The sequence below is a fragment of the Vespa mandarinia genome, chromosome 24, assembly GCF_050613455.1.
Source record: "Vespa mandarinia isolate Hongniang chromosome 24, ASM5061345v1, whole genome shotgun sequence".
Lineage (NCBI taxonomy): Eukaryota > Metazoa > Arthropoda > Insecta > Hymenoptera > Vespidae > Vespa > Vespa mandarinia.
Genome location: NC_140833.1, coordinates 447,501 through 462,500, shown reverse-complemented (window position 1 = coordinate 462,500; position 15,000 = coordinate 447,501). Strand labels below are relative to the sequence as shown.

At 39.0% G+C, this 15,000-nt stretch overlaps 1 protein-coding gene across 5 annotated transcripts in view; it reads left to right on the top strand.

Annotated features, from left to right (window-relative positions):
- Window positions 1-15,000, top strand: part of LOC118442740 (uncharacterized) — a 275,147-nt gene that overhangs the window by 104,576 nt on the left and 155,571 nt on the right. Inside the window, exon 1 of one of the 5 annotated variants that reach the window (XM_035868741.2) lies at window positions 7,791-7,817. The exons of 3 other annotated variants lie outside the window; for them this stretch is intronic. In XM_035868741.2, the coding sequence (XP_035724634.1) occupies window positions 7,806-7,817 (12 nt within the window). In that variant the 5' untranslated portion in view covers window positions 7,791-7,805. Of the gene's footprint in view, window positions 1-7,790; window positions 7,818-14,468; window positions 14,502-15,000 lie in introns of those variants that run through there. One more of the 5 variants, XM_035868740.2, reaches the window with a different exon arrangement.

Genomic DNA, 15,000 nt, shown 5'->3' with positions numbered 1-15,000 from the left:
GAGAAGATTCATCTTGATTTAATTTAATTCACTTAAATTAATGATCGAACGGGAGAGGGGATAAACCTTACGCTTTAAATTTTGAATAACAACGGAATCATCTCTGACACTTGTGGTACGCGTCGGCGCGTTTACGTACGTGTGCGACCGTAATATTGCATAATCGCAAAAGGGGTTGGAGAAAGCAGGAAATGGTGAATAGGGGGTGAGGGTTGGGTCAAAGCGTCGGTGGTGTTTTGGCGCGTCGCTCGACGCGTCGTTCCGCGTTTCAACCAGTTCATGACTTCAATTAGCGGCTTTAACGAAGTCACGATTACGAGATGAGAGACCCGAGCGAGTTAGATAGAGGGAAAGAGACAGAAGGATGGGGTAGAGAACTCGATAACAACATAAAGTGCACTTTATTGCTCTTCATCCTTCTCTCTCTCTCTCTCTCTTTCTCTCGCTTCCTCTCTCTTTCTCTCACATTCTTTTTTCTCGTTTTGAGAAACACGAGATGTGTACCGACGAGAAAAGATTCAACCTTTCTTCCTTTCCCTCTATTCGCCCTTTCCCTCCTCCCTCTCTCTCTCTCTCTCTCTTCTCTTGAGAAGTCTTAAGAAAAGCCGCGGACATTTCTCGCGGGTAAGTTCTTCTTTGACAAAGTTACCCTTCCTGGTTGGCTGCCACCGGTGTTTCCAAGTTTTCCTTCGTATAAACTTTTACCTTGACCCAGCGGGCGAAAAAGGGGGGGGGGAAAGAAAAAACAGTGAAGAAAGACAAGACGACGAGAAGAGAGGTAGTAATAGTTGTACGTGTGTGTGTGTGTGTGTGTGTGTTAGTGTTTATGATGCGTTGGCGTGTGATAGTCGCGATACCGTGAAATACTGCTTGTGTATAGGTACGGAAGAAGTGGCCAGTGAGAAACGCGCAACTGGTTGGTTGGTTTGGACCCGCCAACTTTTCTCCGACACGTGAGAATTACAGATGCTACTGGATTGCGCCAGCCCGAATGTCTCTTCGTGGCCTCATCCCCCACACACCCCCATTCCCACCCATTCCTCTTTCTATCTCTATCCATCCATCCATCCATCCATCTATCTCTTGGTCTATTTTTATCGAAGACTACGAATTAAACTTCTACTTTCGTTGGCGCGCATCAGGGGGCTTCGCTTCGTAGATAAAATCGATCGCTTCTAAGAAAGTTTTTTCCCCCCGTCTCCTACCCACCCACACCCACACCCACATCCACACCCACACCCACAACCCCTCCTCCCCTTATTCTTTTTTACTTAAAGATACCATCCCGAGGGAATAACGTTCTCCAAAAGCCGTACTCGGCTCTCTATTTGAACACCGTACAAAGTTGTTCTAATATCGGATATCGGATTGGAAACAGTTCGGCGACGTCCGTGATATTTCTGCGTTTGAAAAGTTTTCCTTAGTAATTCCTGAATTTAGGAAAATTTCTTCGATCGATGAAAGAAATTTGTATCCTCTGGTATCATATCGGAATAGAATTGATATATTCTAAATACAAAATTATCTTATTCTTTGATAATTTTAATGCAATACGTTGTTATTATTATTATTATTATTATTATTATTATTATTATTATTATTTTTATTATTATCTCTTTAATGAATAAATAATTATGTACAATTTGTCATCCAGACATGTATCTTTTCTATTTATCAAAGAAATCGTTTAAATAAAGCAATAACAATTGTAATATATTATTTCTTATTATGGTCGAGTTATTAGTTACATATATTATTAAATCGTATGATTCAACTTAGTTCGAGGAAAGATGGCGATCTCGTCAAAAGGGAAACCCGAGATATACAGAGTTCGCTATAAATCAAATTTAAGATGGTTTATATCGTCCTCGTCGTCGTCGTCGTCGTCGTCGTCGTCGTCATCATAGTAGTAGTAGTAGTAGTCGACATAGTCGTCGTCAGTGTTTGCTATAACGTAACTTCGTGCCAAGAACAACAATTTCTCCGTGCAGCTAATGTTATAGATAGTTTTGTCACTTGATATCCGCCCTTTTGCCAAGACGCGTACAAGCGCACGCGCGCGCGACATTTGCCCCGGCATGTACTATCAATTGCGAGTTAATTTTTTTCTTTTTTCCTTTTCTTTTGTTTTTTGTATTTTTTTTTTTCCAGATAATTATTTGCCCTATCTATCTTTCCTTTTCTTTTCTTTTCTTTTTTTTTCTTTTTTCTTTTTTCTTTTTTCTTCTTCTCTCCTTTTCCATCTCTTTCTATTTTTATCTTCGTTATCTCGTTTCTATATTTTTCATTTAGTCTCTCGTTATGAGTAAAGAGCGAAAAAGTGAAAGTTTAAACGATGTGTGAGAGAGAGTGAGAGAGAGAGAGAGAGAGAGAGAGAAACATATCTCTTAACGCATTCCCAAAGCAAATATTTGTGCGTCTGCCAGAAGTGAAGAACGGCCGATTTACCGTACGCAACGCGTCAAAGCGTAAATCTATTCGTTTCGAGAAAAGATGACAAGCCAATTAAAACGGAGCTTGTTAAAATCGTTGGTATAGTATCTATTTAACGTTTGTCCACGATCCGACGTGTTTCTTTCCTTACGATCTTTACGTGGCTCTAAAAAAAAAAAAGAAAAAAAAGAAAAAAAAGGAAAAAAAGAAAAAAAAAATGATAATTCCGATATAACATTTCTTTTTAGTTTTCTTTTCTACTTCCTCCCCTTCCTTTCTTACCTTCTTTTCTTTTTTTTTTTTTTTTTTTCCTTTCTTTTTTGCCCTTTTCTCCTTTGAAGAACATTCGCGGAAAGATAATAAAAGCTACTAACGAGATGTAACGTCGAGGACGCGAAGCTCTATATATATACATATATATATATATATATGTATGTATGTATGTATGTATGTATGTATGTATGTATGTATGTATGTATGTATAGAATAGCATACGCGAAACGTGTCCTTTCTTAAGCATCTAAGAGCGAGTGAGCAAGCGAGTTGCTTGCTTGGTTGCTTGGTTGCTTGGTTGCTTGGTTGCTTGGTTGCTTTCTTGCTTGCTTGCACGGGGTATTGGTTAGAATTTCTCAAGGAGCGCAATAATTTTAGATACTGCTCTCCATAAATATCTCTCAGGCTGTAGGTAATTTTAGTTGCAGTATAGTCGCCTCTCTGAATATTTCGGTGAGAAACGCACACACACATACAAAGAAAGAGAGAGAGAGAGAGAGAGAGAGAGAGAGAGAGAATGGAGCAGATTCGTTAGCAAGGCGCGAGCGTTTTAAGTGCCTCTCAGTCTTACCAAAACGATGATGATATAGAAGAAGAATAAAAGAAAAGGATAGAGAGATATATCGTTTGTTAGAAATATGCAAAAAAAAGTGTATGATCCAAAAATCATTTTTTTCTTTTTTTTTTTTTTCTTGTCCTCACACACACATACTCTCTCTCTCTCTCTCCCTCTCTCTCTTTCTCTTTCTATCTTTTTCTTTCCTTTTCGATTGACCATCCAGAGATTAAAATGAATATTGAGCGGTGAGGGTGAAAAAGGAGAATGCTTTTATATCAATCCTTCCTTGCTTATTAAACTTCGAGAACATAGTAAACTCGCGTTTCTTTAACGAAACTTTATACTTTTGCGCGTAATCATCTATCTATCTATCTATCTCTCGTAGATATCTATCCCTTTAAATCGAAAGAAGTTCGTAGTGAAAAAGAGAAGGAAGATAGCTGAGCTTGCGAGGATTAGCAATTCCTCGAGTCTACTTTCTCTCTCTTTCCCTCTCTCTTTCTCTCTCTCTCTCTCTCTCTCTCTCTCTCTCTCACTTTATATCTAGTACTTTGGTCGTGCGAAATAGGAAGATTCTCACTTTTCTCGTTTCTACGTTTCCTTCTAGTTTAACGTTATACGCAGGCGAAATACTTTATTCGTAATATATATATATATGTGTGTGTGTGTGTGTGTGTGTGTGTGTGTGTGTGTGTATATCGCATATACGATATAACCATTAAATTCGAGAAACGGCAAAGAAATCGTGATTTTTGCGGAGTCGACGATCGAATTCGATTCGCAAAGATATTGAAAATAAAAAAAAAAAAAAAAAGAAAAGATAAAAAGGAGAAAAGAACTTTATTCTCTCGATAGATATCTTCACGATATTATTTCTCTTTGTTAATTATATAAAGTCGTGTTTAATCCATATCCATTTATATTCCCTTTTTTTTTCTCGCTTGATTTGTACCATTTTGTTATCTCTCTTTCGTTCTCTCTCTCTCTCTCTCTCTCTCTCTCTCTTTGTCTATCTTTCTCTCTCTTTCTCTCTCTCTTTGATATACACACACACACACACACGTACACGAACTTTCCCGATTTCTCTCTGCATAGCCGCTGTTTGTTCCCGCCATTTCGCCATATTATCCGGCGAATGCAATTCACCGAGGCGTTTACTTCCGGTTGCTGTTATGACGTCATTGTTCGGTCGCCACAAGCGTCGAGACACCAACGCGCACGCGAGCGTCGAAATGTTGTGTCGGGGCTATCTTGCTAAAACACCGAGTGCAGTTCGCGCTTTGTCCGTTCTGATTGTCGGGTTCGATCGTGTTATCGACATGTACGTGTATGTACATATGTCTTTCCCTCCCTCTTTCCCTCCCCTTCTCTCTCTCTCTCTCTCTCTCTCTTTCTCTCTGTCTTTCTTTCTCTCTCTGTCTTTTGCTCTCTCACTCACTCTCTCACGGTTTCTTTCTCATTTCTCTCATTCGAATTCGCCCCAGGCTTCCGAGCGTGCACGCAAAATTCTATTTAATTTTGAGGCGTCATTGCGAGGAGGAAATAACGTGTCCATGGACATTGGTTTTTCAACCCTCTCGACTTTTTCCCCCCCTTCTTTCTTTCACGTAGGCGCATGAAATTTGCCGATAAAAAGCGAAAGACACGAGAGAAAGAAAGACACAAAGCCCGATACGTTTGAATCTCCGGCTACCTTTTTATTTCCTCCCGTTTTCTTTCCTTTTCGTTTTTCTTTCTCCTACTTTTTCGATCCGCACGATTGCCAGGACAATTTCGAAGTCTCGCTTGCGAAATGAAAATGTCTGCGGCAAAAGGGAGGGAAAAAAAAGAGACAAAGAAAAAATTAAAAAGAAAGAAAAAAAAATGAAAAAAAAAAAAAAAAAAAGAAAACAAAAGAAACAAAAAAGAGATGGGAAAAATTATTTATGCGGTAAAAAGCTCCGTGCAATTATATTATAAACGAGATATAATCTCGCACAGAATTCATCGATGCGTTCGTAAAATAAATTTATGCGTGTTTAAAGTCGAACGTTTAAAAAAAGAAAAAAGAAAAAAGAAAAAAGAAAAAAGAAAAAAGAGAGAAACGAAACAAAAGAAAGCAAGAGAAAGAATCGACAATGCCATAGAACGATTTTCCCTTTAATTACTTTATTAACGAGAACAGAGTCGGTATCGCGGGGGGGTGGGATTGGTAGGGTAAAAGGAGGGGATTTCGATTATCGGGGAAAATTCGTCGGGAAAATCGATGAATTTGATGAGAGAAAAATAGAGACCGAGAGAGATAGACATCAAAGTAGAGTCAAATTGAGCCTTCCGTTTTCAAGTGAAATAGATGGTCGGTCGAACAGAGAGATAAAAAGTATGAGCAAGCAAGAGAGAGAGAGAGAGAGAGAGAGAGAGAGAGAGAGAGGGAAACGATAGCGAAGCTGTCTCGCATACTTTGTGTGTGTGTGTGTATGTGCGAGCGCGTATACAGGCGCGCCAAGAAGAATGCGCGATTACGTGGTGACAATTGATCAAAGTACTTTCGAGAGTACTTATTTGTAGAGTGTGCACGCGTTGCCATGAGACGTTAGACGGTCGTGACGAGGTGGAAGTGGAAGAAGAAGAAGAAGAAGAAGAGAAAGAGAAAGAGGAGGAAAAAGAAGAAGCAATGGTGTATTATAGCGCAGCACAGCTGTGTGTAAAGTTGGAATGCGGCGTGCGGTGTGCGCCTTGGAGGAATGACTCATGAAGTGCGTGCTAAATTCAGACAAGCTGCTAGTAACGGTGGATCGCCGACGTAACGCCAAAGCGTTTGTCAAACGACGATCGTTCTATGCTTGGCCTTCTTCTTCTTCTTCCTCTTCTTCTTCTTCTTCTTCTTCCTCTTTTTCTTTTGCCTCGTCTATTCCATCTTCCTTCATTTCGTCGAATGGACAAAAGGAAAGGAATAAAAAGAAAAAAAAAGAAAAAAAGAATCGAAGAGTAGTACACTGTCAAACTGTCCAAACTGTCGTTCTCTGTCATTAAATCGTTACCGTTATTGGATACAAATTAGTTTTAGAAATGATACGTCTTGGGCATGGCCACTTTGCGTGATCTATGATCCTTTCGGATATTTTGAATGACGAAAACCACCAAGAATCAAATTTGGTTAATTTTATTTATGGATCAAAGCGTGAATTATCATTTATCCCACGTAATTTCGTAATTTCATTTCATAAAGGTCTTATCTTAATTAATCGCATCTTTCTATTTAATGTAATATAATAAGGTGATAAGAAATTGGATATAAACGAGATAACGCGTTATCTTATATTGTACATTAATCATTCTCGCATTCGATAAAAATTCTGTTCGTTTATTTGCAATTGTACGTACATATCTCTTTCTTTCTCTCTCTCTCTCTCTCTCTCTCTCTCTCTCTCTTTCTCTCGATGTCATAGAATCAATTACCGATAATTTTAATTATTTGCGAATGTAATTGCCATTAGCATCGAAAGTTCATTATACCGACGATGTTTCCTAAAATGGACGGGCAAAAGTTTTGTTTTTACATTCCTCAGAGGAAACTCTTGCAGGATGACACGCAATGTATTCTAATTTACATCGAGCAATTAATTGAGTTCAATCTAAGAGTTAATTGAGTTCGAACGAGCTAGTCGATTGGTGCTAGAGTCGATCTTGACCAAGTTCGACGATGACAAAGGTACCACTACCACCACCCCCTTCTCCCTTCCTTCCCCATTTATATCGATTATTAATCGAAACACACGTTTATATCGATTAAATGCGAATAATCCATACGATGGAAGTTGGAAAATTGTTATAATTAATACAGATGTGCATTTGGTAGCATCTCGACCATGTAACTAATTACTGTCCGCATTTCCAATTAGCATCGAGCGCAAATAATAACGCTAACAAATAAATAATTAACAACTTATTTATTTTGGAATCGCAGCCAACGACGATGTTGGCTGTGGTCGGCGATGTAATTAAATTATCGATTTACAATGGACACCCGAGTCGCCACTGATATTTAGTGGTTCTCTCTCTCTCTCTTTCACTCTCCCCCTCTTTCCCTCTCTCTCTCTCTCTCTCTATGACCAGAGACCGACCGACAGGTCGTGTGCGCGTTATTATCGGTAACAAAATTAAAATTAATCCCGGCAAAAGAAGGATTTATATGATGCGTTATTAATTATTACTTTTCGTACACCCTTTTATCTGTAGCGTCTCGATGTTTCACGAGTATCATACGAGACCATTAAAGGATAGATTTATATATATATATATATATATATATATTGAACAAAAGGAAAGATCTTAATAGATATTAATATACAAATTACTTTAAGAATTAATTAACGTTATTTATTATTTATTATTTATCATAAAAGAGACACAATATTTAATCCTATTTGTTCATTTTTCAAGTCATAACCCTAAATCCATACAACACCCCTATATCCCATCCCCCCCCCTGTCCCTACAACGATTTCGCAAATGATCGTGACCAGTTTCCAGATGACGTCGCCGCATACTCGTGGAATTAATGATTGAACCGGTAGGTACTTATCCCGGATTAAGTTACACGCTTCGTCATGTGTAGTGTTGCGAATCGTTGTAATTGATTTAATTATAGAAAGTATCGGACGGCGAGCAAGCAAACGAGCGAACGAACGAACGAACGAACGAACGAACGAACGAACGAACGAACGAACGAACGAACGATCGGACGAACGATCGGACGAACGAACGAACGATCGGACGAACGAACGAACGAACGAACGAACGAACGAACGAACGCTTTCAACTAACTAAACGTAACTAATCCCAAAGCTCTCGAAATACATCGTCGACGTGTACTTGTTGCATTCATCGTTTTCGAAAAGTCACCGAGAGTTGTTCCTGAATTAGTCGGTTTTGTCGTTGAAAAGAAAACGAATATAATAAACGTTACATATGTGTATGTACGTTGACTTTGGAAAGAAATTTATTCGGGATTGAAAAATTGATTTACGAAATAATGAAGTTTTAATCAATACATGTTAATTAATACATTGTATTGTTGATGTACGATAGATATAAATATTGTCTCTGTCCGCAATACACACACACACACACACACACACACACACACACACACACATATATATATATATATATATATCTATAAATGTTAAAGGCAAAGGATATTACGTCGATAAATCGATAAAAAGATAGGTAGGTACCGGTGGCGGGTCAAAGAGGATAAGTATTAAAAAACGTTGGTTGACCGAATATACATGGATAGGAATGAAGAAAGAGAAGGAGAAAGAGAAAAAGAAGATATAATATATTCCATATGGTTGCACACGTTCGATAACGCTCGCAGTCACGTCCGTACGTAAGTTTATGGATATGTAGATCGAAGAGAAGTTTGCACACCTCGTCTCTTGTCTAACCCGAGCTACCAACCCTTCCTCCTGCTTTACCCCATATGCACATACATGTACGCGCACATGCATGCATACGTCACACATATATCTCGGCTCAAACACTTCTACTTTTCTTTTCCTATTCTCCTCTTCCTCCTCTCCTCTTTTCTCCTCTTCTCTCCTCTTCTCATCTCTTTGCGCCCCGTCACGCGAGATACATTTACATGTATATGTAGAAGAATATTTCCGTCGGTAGTACCCGCGTCGGCTCAACGAATATATCGATGCCGGAGAGTAAGAACGGCTGTTTTTCGAGCTCGAAGGTAAATATTATTCCGCTAGCTTTTCCGCCTTGGCTTTGCTCACGGCACTCAACGTCGGCCTGCACGCGTTTCTCGCCTTTTCATCGACCTCCTCGACGAAATTTACGACCTTCTTTTCACTTTAGACCACCTTCTACATCTTCGTAACTGAGAGAAAGAGAGAGAGAGAGAGAGAGAAAGAGAGAGAGAGAGAGTTTAGATATTTCTTATCGTGTACGAGATAAGGCGAGGACTGACCATCATCGGTTTCTTACGTCAGATTTAACTTTCTAGAAGGACTTTTGATATTTTCCATGCTGCCCGATAACTCTTGCAATAATTTCGGTGGAACGATGATTTTGATTTAAAAAAAAAAAAAAAAAAAAAAAAAAAAAAGAAGAAAAAGAAAAACAAACAAAAAAATATTAAAGGAAAAGAAAATAATAATCGGTCGAAAATAATAATAATAATAATAATAATAATAATAATAATAATAATAATAATAATAATAATAATAATAATTGTTTTCGTTGTTAAGATTATGTTCATAAAATCGAACGCTTTACACGAACATCCTCCAATACCGGAGCATTCTTGCGTGCAGTTTTGACAACAGCTGCGTTTATGGGGTAACCTTTAAAAGTGGTTATTCGCGAACATAATCGTTCAGAGGTAGAAAATTTTCACTTTAGGTGATTTAATTAAGAACAGGCACTTTTTTGTCTCTCTCTCTCTCTCTCTCTTCCACCTTCTTTTTTCTAATTCGATCAAATCGAATCGTATCTCATATATTCTAAAGACAAGTCGGTTCGAAAAGGAATCTTTTTTTTTTTTTTTTTTTTTTTCTTAATCCATTTGTCATCTTGAAGGACACCATTGTTATAGCGCATGCAATGTAATCCGCATGCAAAGATTATTATGGCGTTTAATTCGATGTGTAGGCCACGACGAGAGACGATTATTCTCTCGCTATAATACACGAAATTGCTCGATCGCTCCGTTTCGATAATCGAAGTACGATGTAATATCGTATGCACATATTCGGCCACGCATTCGAGAAGGAGGAGAAGGAGGAGGACAAGAAGGAGAAGGAGGAGGAAGGATCATTGCACTTATGGCTTGCGATCGAACATGCTCGTTTAAAATGTACTATGTCAAGTCTGTGAAGACATAAAACGATAATAATTACAATCTCTAATGGTACGCAAAGATTGACGAATATTGGAATAGTGATTTGTTTTACACGGGCTATCTAACGGTCATATATTATACTAATTGTACCTCTCGTAATTTTCTTTTGCTCTTTTTCTTTTTGTTTTTTTTCGTTTTTTCTTTTCTCTTTTTCTCCTTTGTTTTCGAAAAAAAGAAAAGAATAAAAAGGATAGATAGCAAGTGCGGAGAAAAGGAAGGAGGACGAGGAGGAGGAGGAGGAGGAGAAGAAGGAAGGAAAGAAAAAGTAAAAAAGTGCGATGGTATAGGGCGAGAGAGATAAGAAAAAGAAAAATGCTAAGAGGATCGAAGAGAGAGAGAGAGAGAGAGAGAGAGGGAGTGAGAGAGAGAGAGAGAGAGAGAGAGAGAGTTGCGATAGAGGCGTGACTGGGCGGTTCGCCAGCCGTGCTAATCGCACCGCATTCTTGCGCTTCGCCGCTCGATAGATCACACCGACTCGCGGGAAATTAGGCTAATACCTTACGATCGATCGAATATATCCGGATAGGAGTAATTCAAGCGAATTCACATCATCGTTCTCGATAACCCATTGCAATCGGCGATTATCAGACCCTCTGTGTATCCTTTCATTTACGACTAAAGAAATAACGACTTGATTCTCTTTCTCTCTTTTTTTGTCTCTTGATATATATTTAGTATATAATTAATATTAGATTGGGAAAAAAGAAATCCATTATTCTATTTTCTTTTTTTTTTTCTCTCTTTTTTTTTTTTTTTTTTTTTTTTTTATTTGACCCAAATCGGACAATCCGAAACATGTTAAATAAAATCTTGAAGTTCGCGCAAAAATAATGGATTTCTTTTTTTACCAACGTAATATAATTAATAAATTTATAATTAATTATATATAATTAATTTATACGAATATTTCGAATTTTATTCTGTCGTCTCGTAAGGATTATTTTTTCAAAAAAAAAAAAAATTTTACTTTAGAAAATAAAATTTCTTTTCTTTTCTTTTCTTTTCTTTTCTTTTGTCTTTTTTTTCCTTTTTTTATATATCATCGACCTTTCACAACATTTCCTAGCGATTACTTCAACGAAGATCGGTCGGTCGGTCGGTCGTTCCAACTCTCTCGATGACAAATTGATTCACGTTCATTCAGTCGAAAGTGGTAATTAATTAAATCGACTATGTAATAGTCGTAACTGCTCGGGATGCATATTATATGCCGACTTGGGAAAAGTAATTTTTTATTAAGGCGACGACATATAGAACTTAGAGATTTATGCGGATGGACACCTTTGCACGAAATTCGGTGCAATAAACGAAGCAGTCGTCTTCACGGTTACCAAGTAGAGTAAAACGGAACGGGTCTCTCTCTCTCTCTCTCTCTCTCTCTCTCTCTCTCTCTTTTGCAGGATTGCGAAGCTAGCCATTGGATCAGTTCCAGAAGCCGCTTGTTAGTTTATCCGTTCATAGTGTCGCCCGGCGGACTCGCATTAGCCGGCAAAAGACGTTCGGCCAAAATCTGACCGAATTTTCGTGCACGATCGTTAGTCCAAACTATCTCTCTCTCTCTCTCTCTCTCTCTCTCTCTCTCTCTCTCTCTCTCTCTGTATGTGTGTATGTGTGTTTATGTGTATGTGTATTTCTAGTTTTCTACTTAGTCTGCTTGGTAATTAATCATTGTATTTCGAATTATACGGACGCGTCATATAATTCAAGAGAAATTTATTAATTTCTCCTCGATTCATATAATTTTTATTGTTTCATATTAAAGAACACATTGTTGAAGAAAGTTGACGATAGAAAATGATGGTACATGTTATTTATGTATATATTAAAATCAAAGATTACGATGTTAAGGAGGGAAAAACTTTTGTACGAATCTCCTGTTACTTTAATCATTTTCTTCTTTTCTTTTTTCTTTTTCTTTTTTCCCCCTTTCCTTTTTGTCCTTTTTATTTTTCTCCTCCCGTCCTCCACGCCCGTCCTCCCCTCATACCCTTTCGAAAGGAAATGCTCGTGGATTATTTAAAAAAAAAAAAAAAAATCACTCGCACACAAACATCGTACGGTTTCATTCGTACGGTAAATGATGGTGCGAAAAGTGAATGTTTAACGTGAAGAGGAGAAAAGGAGAGAGAAAACGAGAGAAAAAAAACGAAAAAAACAAAAAAAGAAGAAAAAAGAAATAAAATAGGAAGAAAGAAAGAGAAAGAAAGCATTAAGAACAAGATCGTTCATTGGTCGTGCGAATGTAAGAGCGAATCTAGCTCAGAGAATACGTTAGTTGTGTTACTACTAGCTAGGCTAGAGCTAGTAGAGGCAAGCGAAGTAAGAGCGATCGATCTTCCGGTTATACTCTAACATTTTTCATCCCGAAGAATCCATTCAGTCCCTTCCCGCTCGACGTCTCTATGACCCACTACGTTTAGCGATCGCCCGCCCCAGCATGCGTCCCAGTAATTTCGTTTCGTTGAGAGAGATAGAGAGATAGAGAGAGATGAAGAGAGAGAGAGAGAGAGAGAGAGAGAGAGAGAAAGAGAGAGAGAAGAGTTTTGAAACACCTTCCGTGTTTCAAATAACTTTCCATTATACTTAGTGCTCTTCCTGGTGGGTGTGAGACAACAAAGAAGTCGCTTTGACGGGTCTCTTTCTCTCTTTCTCTTTCTCTTTCTCTCTCTCTTTATCTATTTCTCTCTCTCTCTCTCTCTTTCTCTTTATCTCTATGTCTCTCGTTGTTTCCGAAACACTGCGTCTACAAATTAATTAGGTTATATGAATCTTGCAGATCGGTGCAACGTAAAATAAATATATAACTAGCGTTGTTTACTTATAGTAAAGTAAACATTAAAAGAAATCGTCATTGCGTACCGTTTAATGGATTTCTCGTTATTCTGAACGTTCGCTGTACTTCTCTCTCAACTCTCATCCCATCCTCCTTAAAATCTCCATTTGGTTTTTTATTCTTAACAAATATTTCAGCCGATTGATTGAATCGAATAGCGATAGCGAGAAAGTTAAAAGATCCTATCTTTTGTGATTTTAAATAAAAGAAGGATTTTAATTCGTACGTTAATATTGTATTTTGACGATTTAAATATTCTGCTATTATCCAATTATAAAATCATCATCGTTGTCGCGTCGTTGTCGTTGTGTTGTTACTTGTGATTAGAGTTAAATACCCGACGAGAGAAACGAATAAGAGTTATTACTTGTTCCATTATAGACTTGTTAATGAGCTGTTTTATACGATAGTTTTATACAATAATGCGGCGAGACGAGTTCTCCCTCTCTCTCGCTCTCTCTGCCTTTCTCTTTCTCTCTCTCTCTCTCTTTCTCTTTCTCTCTCCCTGTCTCCTCTATTCTCGTTCTCTTTGTCATTTATCGCGCGTGAACGTTCCGACGTCGTCAAAGACTTTTCCACGTCACTATGCCGACAATAGAAGCGTACAAATCGTATCGATTTGGTCAACGGATCGTCGGCTTCCCACGCAAACTCCTGTCAGAGAAAAAGGAAAATCTTCTTCTCTTCCTCGTATCTACCTTCGTCGTCATCGTCGATTAATTCAGCATCATCGTATTAACCCCCGAAGTCTCGGAAGGCTATGATAAATCGTCTCCCATAGTGAATATATATTCGTCTTTCCTCCCTCTTTTTTCTTCTCAACGTGGCTCTTTCGACAAAAGAATCTCTCTCTCTCTCTCTCTCTCTCTCTCTCTCTTTCTCTTTCTCTTTCTCTCATCTCTCATCTCCTTTCGCGATTTCGTTTGCCGCGAATCGAAAACTCTAGCTGAATCATTCCCTTCCCATCCAACCTTCAACCTGACCCCACCTGGTACACTTACTCGCTTTCTCCTATCGGAATATAACGCTCGAATATCGTAGAAAGACCAAATCCAGCCACCCCCCTCCCCCCTATCCCTACGGTCTCTTCTCGTATCCCGTATCTCTGTGTGTGTCCAATAAAGGTGAAATTGCGAAGCCCAAACACGCGGAATATACGCATTGATGTTTAATGCAAAATTCAAATCGTCCTCGAAGCTGACGGCAAGCTGCGAGAGCAAGCATCCAGTAGTAGCACCACCACCACCACCACCACTACCACCACCAGCAGCAGCAGCAGCAACAGCAGTGGCAGCAGTGGCAGCAGCAGCGGCACCACCACTTCCATCTCCACTTTCATCTCCAACATCACCACCAACAGCGAGAGCTGCTTCGAAGATATCCATTCCTCCGAGCCTCCCACGAGCGACGAGCACCCACTTTCGGGGGTGCGACCATCTCCCTAGGAGGAACGACGACGGGCTGCCGTTGCCAGCATCGGGTAACATATGACGCAATCTTGGCAGGTATTGTCAGGAAACTGGCGACATCTTTAATGTATGAGATAGAAGCGACGTGGGGTAGCCGAGATAGAAGGAGTAGGAGCTGCCATGGGGTAATTGTCACTGTGGTATGCTCGCTTGCTCTCTCTCTCTCTCTCTCTCTCTCTCTCTCTCTCTCTCTCTCTCTGTATATATATATATATATATATATATATCCGTGTGTGACTTTTCTTGGTAAATGTGTCCTTTATATAGGACACGTGCGCGTACATGCTCTCATGCCACCGAACCTACCTTACGAACCCGAGCGAAAGGAGACTACTACATCTATACGTGGGATAACCCATCGTGGGAAATTACGCGAATTTATACCCCTAACCTTCCAGGACCATTTCACTCGTTTCACCTCGTCGTATGAACTCCCACGGAACTATACCATACTACCTAGCAATGTCTTTTTTTCTGAACGGAGCTTTTCGCGTCAAACTAACAACCTCCTTCCTTTCTTCTTTCTTGCTGCTAC